The sequence below is a fragment of the Desmodus rotundus genome, chromosome X (assembly GCF_022682495.2).
Source record: "Desmodus rotundus isolate HL8 chromosome X, HLdesRot8A.1, whole genome shotgun sequence".
Lineage (NCBI taxonomy): Eukaryota > Metazoa > Chordata > Mammalia > Chiroptera > Phyllostomidae > Desmodus > Desmodus rotundus.
Window position 1 is genome coordinate 60,914,042 of NC_071400.1, and position 5,535 is coordinate 60,919,576.

The 5,535-nt window shown below is 50.8% G+C and overlaps 1 protein-coding gene and 1 pseudogene across 1 annotated transcript; both read right to left on the reverse strand.

Moving 5' to 3' along the window:
* Nucleotides 1–642: 642 nt before the first annotated feature.
* Nucleotides 643–1,993, reverse strand: LOC123480175 (EKC/KEOPS complex subunit LAGE3-like). Its single transcript, XM_053916868.1, has 3 exons — nucleotides 1,710–1,993; nucleotides 1,211–1,339; nucleotides 643–946 (listed from the first exon to the last, which is right to left on the reverse strand). Exons 1-3 carry the CDS (start codon nucleotides 1,937–1,939, stop codon nucleotides 817–819), a joined length of 489 nt encoding a protein of 162 aa, XP_053772843.1. The 5' UTR covers nucleotides 1,940–1,993; the 3' UTR covers nucleotides 643–816.
* A 1,107-nt stretch (nucleotides 1,994–3,100) lies between these two features.
* LOC112308226 (small nucleolar RNA SNORA48) lies at nucleotides 3,101–3,245 on the reverse strand (annotated as a pseudogene).
* Between the last annotated feature and the right edge of the window lie 2,290 nt (nucleotides 3,246–5,535).

A 5,535-nucleotide genomic window follows, 5' to 3' on the forward strand; every position in this document is an offset into this window, starting at 1 on the left:
TTATTATTATTATTAATATTATTGCAGCAGGAAACAACTCCAGCAGTGGCCTGAACGTGGGGAAACCAGCATCCTTGTGGGTTGGGCACATTTTCTGCAGAGCAATTTTGTTTTATACATCTCCCTCTTGGAATCTACCTTAAGAAAACAACCAATCATGCGGAGACTTCTATACAAGGATGCCGGCCCAACATCATGTATGCTAGGGAAAAATGAGAACGATTTAAGTGTTGAACAATGACATTATAGTGCATCTTCTATGCATCCAGTCAGTAAGATGTCTTTGAAGAATTTTTAGACAGAGGTAAGGCCCAGATATTGGATGACAACAGTTCAGGGGGGAAAAAGCAACTAATGTTAACCTTGTAAGCCTTACTTGTTTGCATGACTATTACACATTTAACACAGACATACAACTCTAAAACTAAAACAGTATTCCAAAGTGCTGACAGTCGTTAATGCTGAATGACAAGAGGCAAGTAATTTTCATTTTCTTTCATTTCCTAAGTTGTCTTCAATTGCCTGGACTACTTGAATATTTGAACCCCAGAACCTCTCCCCTCCAACCCAGGGACAAAGGCAAGAAAATCTGGATGCTGAAAAGAAACTCAGACACAAAACAGTAGCTCAGTTTTATTATCTGCCGGAGGGAACATTTTAGGCATCAATCCAAACAAGAGGGTGAGAGCGCCCAAGGGCCAGTACTGGCAAACAATTAGCCACACTCCCCCAATAAAGTCGCAACTACCCCAGAAATCCTGGCCTTAGGGAAGGCTGCAGCGCCTAGGGCGAGACACGCTTGTGGCTTCAATCCACTCATTTGGGCTCAAAATTAGCAAAAACCGGGGGCACAAGGTGCTGCATGATCTGCACCACTATGAGGAGCCGGATGAGCAAGGAGACAGTGGAAATTTGCAGGAGCTCAGAGTCTTCGGCAGTTAATCGGCTAAGAGTGAGGGGAAAAGAAAATGACTTCAGAGGTGCTAACTCCTGGCTTTCCTCACGCCAACCCCTCCCCCCCTCCCGGTGTCAATTAGACCTACTCCATTAGGAAGGTCCTCAGGCTGGGACAGACCCGGTGCCCCCCTCCCCCGCCCTCCTTAGTTAGACCAACCCTTTGGTGTCTCCACGTCTCCAGTGGAGCGACCCACAAGCAGAGATTGGCCCCATCTCCTGCTGCTACTCTGACCCAGGCCCTTCAAGAACTTACATAAAGAGGTCACTGCCAGTCACCGAAAGCTCCCAAAGAACCATCCCATGGTAGAGTTCAGCCCCTGGCATCAGGAACCTGAGGGCCACCTCGGCATCCACGTCCGACAGGAAGGGCACCGTGAGGGTGCTGGTGGTGTTAAGGTAAAGGCACCATCTACAGGGGCTTTCTGACTCAGGCCCCCTTACCTGTGAGAGGCCGGTCTTCTGCCAGGTTGCCCCTCACCCTCAGGACACCCAAGAAGCTCCAGGATGACCGTTAAAGGAACTCTGAGCCGCAGTCCTCTACAGGCCACCCCACCATGTCTCCAGGCCACTGGAGCTGCTCCCCCCAGCGACCCTGGGTCCCCACAATCCCATTCCATCCCACCAAAAGTCCACCCTGCTCCTATGAAGCCCCAAAGCCTCTCCTACCCATCCCCCTGCATCCCCCCACCTCCTGCCCACCCCTCTCCCTTTACCTCCATGGCGGGAGGGAGGGGGCTTCTGGAAAAGGATACAACTCCCGCATCTCGCTTCCCAGGTCTCTCTCCAAGTCAGAGGCCTCTCCAGCCGGCCCAGAGTCCAGAGACGCGCTCTCAACCTGGGGATCTCCCTCAGCTGCAGTGCTTTCGGCTCCTGTGCTGTCCCAGTCTCCAGGGCCCATGGGGTCCCCAGGGACACTGGGTGATCCTGCACCTCTCACCATGCTCTCTGAGCCTTCTTCATTATTGGGGTCGGGGGCCTGCATGGCCTTGGGCTGTCCACCAGAGACCAGGCCACTGTCAGCAATGTCCTGTGACTGCTGAGAAACTAGACCTTCCTACAAAGCCCCGCCCAATGTACTCTCCAGAGGTGGCGCCTACGCACACAGTACAGGGGGAGGCTCCCGGCAGGGGATTGGTTCCTGCCGAGCCACACTTACCACACAGTCTGCCCCGCTGGGGGCGCTAGGGAGACCCCGTTGAGAGGGTGCTTAGGAAGGAGGCACACGGTGCCCTCACGAAGCCCCGCCCCTCTGTGCCTGAGGCCCCACAGGCCACGCCCATCCTGGAAGCAAGAGATTGCTGTGAGAGTGCCTGGGGTGCTGAGTTGCAGAGCAAGTCCAGAGGAAGGGGAGAAGAGAGATGGGGTGAATGTGGCAGGGGAAACAGGGTCAAGGCGTGGCCAATGTACCCTCGCAGGGCCACCATGGGTAGGACTTGGAGAGGCGGCCTGAAGGAGAATGGTCCGTGTCCCAGTGGGCCCTCTGTGGGTCTATCAGTAAACAGTGAGTGGCGGGTGGCAGGCTGGGGGAAAATGGCTCTTATTAAAAAGTCTCTGCCAGCCTCAAACTTTTGGGGTTCTGAGAATAATTAGTGTTTCTGAAAAACATACCAAATGAGCTCCTGCCCCACAAGCAGCCAGTTCCCTCCGGCCAACCGAGAAACTCACTTCCCCTGAGCATGGGCTCTGAAAGTTCCCAAGTGCCCAAGGAGTCACTCCCAAGAGGTTAACTAGAACTTTCCACCCCCACGGCCTTGACAGCGGCTCCCAATCACATTGCTGCAGGCGGGCAATGACGGCTACCACCTCACCCCGACAACACCCTCCCAACCTCCCCCACGTAAAACCAAAGATGGTGCAAAAACATCAGGGGAAGCATATGACTTCCAAGAAAAGGGTTCTCCCCTAAATTGGGAGGTCAGTAGTGGGGAGTGTCTTCATGGCTGGGCCTCATCCCATCCTGCAGGCCCTGCCTTCATGGCCTCATGTAAGCCCCATTACCTCCCAAAGGCCCCATTTCCAAATACCATTTGCCTGGGGTCAGGGCTTCCATACATTCCAATTATGCGGCAGAGAGGACTCCAACGTTCAGTGTGTGGCAGGGTGTGCCTCACTGACTCCATCTATGTTTACAGGAATACTTTTGTTATGTGCCCCAGGCATGAACCAGCTCTGGCCACCAACACAGGCAACAAGCCAGGACGAACTAAGGACTGCTCAACTGCTTTGCCCCTGACTGAAATAAGAGCAACACCACCAGTCAGGTGTGTCCTCGCCCATTGCCAGGGGTACATGGATATTTTTAACAGGGAGCCACAGACAGACGTGAACAAACATAGAAACAACATCTGTACTGACTGACAATCCATGCTAGCTGTTGTGATAGGTATGACAGAGGAAGACCCAAAGTCTCACAGGTATTCCCAGCTGAGGCACAGGACAGAGACAGTAAACTAAGATTTTGTGATGAAAAATTCTGTAAAGCAACTCAAACCCAAATGCTCTCATTAAGCTGCAGGAATCCAAGGAGCTACGGAGGCCAAGGCCTGTGGTGGCCGTCATTCTACTCTCTCTCAACTTCTCCTGGGAGTGCCCCCTTCCCCTCCTGTGCTCCCTGCCTGGAGGACAGTGCTTCTCCAGCTGGCCTCACCCGTGATGCTGACTGCTCGGGCTCCTGTGCCAGGCCCCACCCCTCACACCTCAGGCCCAGGAGGTGACACAGGCCATGTCTAGGCTCCTCTCTGCTACTTCTGGACCACCCTTCTACCTGCTGCTCTGATTACTGCCCTTACCCGGCTCTGCTCTGTGCCTCAGAGGCTGCCCCCCGTGGATGGCACCACTCAGGAAGCTCCCTTGTTCAGGCTGCCATTTGGGCTCACCCAGTGGAGGCCACTGGGAAGAGACCAGAGAGTGGGAGGAGTGAGAACCAAGGGCATTTGTAGCCCCTCCCCTAACACACATCCTCTGAGGCTCCCTGCACTTCTGGGAGTGGCTGCAACCCTCAGCTCTCACCAGGATGCAGTAGCCCTGACCCCAAGCCCTGCACCTACATTTAGGCCCAGGCTTGCTACAGAGAAGATGGCTTCCCTTGGGGCCTGACCACCCCTTGGTAGGTGTGGCATGCTGGCAAATGGTTGACAGCTTGTTCCCTGTGGTGTGGGCAGGGTGGCGGGATTGGAAAGCATGCATATACCTGTGCATATAGGTTTACTGTAATTCTAACTCTGTTATAATTCTGACTCATAAAGAATGTGTAGTACACAATTTACAAATAATAATAAAATGGAAAGTTCTCTTCCTTGTAAATTTCAGAGACTTCATGGATTCTCACAGATTGCTTTAGTTGACTTTTGCCAAACTCTTGACTCAAATGTTGCTTGAGATCTTCATTCACGTTAATCAATGAGTGAGGCAGAAAGGGAACAACACAGACACACTCCCATCAGTCACATGAGCAACTTCTTTTCTGAGTGAAATCATAGTGTTGAAATATGGCAGAAGCATTTCCTCAAATGCTTATGCTACTCACAATGGAACAGCCACAGACGACACACAATTTTAGGTACACCTCATCTTATTCTTAACAGTTCCTCCATCATTGACCTTAAGCTAAGCCATTGACAAAACTATAAGCCAAGGCCTGATATGTAGCATTTGCCAATTCCTGTGGTGTCAATATTCTAACCCTGGCCAATTTCAAGCCACCAGGGGATATCATGGGATGGAGTGTTGGGGAGAGACTGGCTCACCTTTATGAAGTTTTCCATCATACAGTTGCAATAGACAAAGTTAACAGTGAGAGCATGGGTGACAGTAACACGTAGCAAAGTAACCAGAAAATGAAGGGTTTTTACCTTTTAAAGGTGTAATTCATTTAATCGTAAGTTCATAGAATTGAAATTTGAAATACGCAAATAAATGACTTCTGCAGATCACTGTACAGCACCGTGCCTCCAGTCAGCAATACTGAATTGTGTTCTTAAAATTGGCTACGTTAAGTATTATGATAATTATTCTTACCACACATACACAAAAAACAATAAAGAGGGTGGGAGGAAGCTTTGGTTGATGGTATGTCTATGGCCTTGATGGTGGTGATGGTTGCGCTGGTGTATGCTCCTCCCCAGACTCATAGATGTGCATACGTTAAATGTGCACAGCTTTTTACCTGTTAAACACAACTCAATAAAGTGGTTTAGAGAATAAAATAAAATAAGCTTCTATTATTGGCTCCAGTGCACATCCAGCTCCCAAAGTTCTGACGATTTAACACTCAGCTCTCCAGAGCCCACACTAGGCAACTCCCACTCACCACTGCTTATTGGCCCCTTCCCCTGCCTGCTCACACCTCTCTAGATGAACTTTTCATTAAGCACCCCTCAGTTAAATACTTAGAAGGTTCCCACTTGTTTCCTGCTGGTGTCCTGACTAGGACTGCAGGGGTAGATGCAGGCATCTTAGAATTATTTGGGGTGTCCTCATGTAGCAGCCATGATTCATTTGCGATATCTCAAACCTGTCTGGCGAGTTTTACACAGGGAGTTTATCAAGATGGGGAGAGAAGGCTCAGACTTTCTAGGC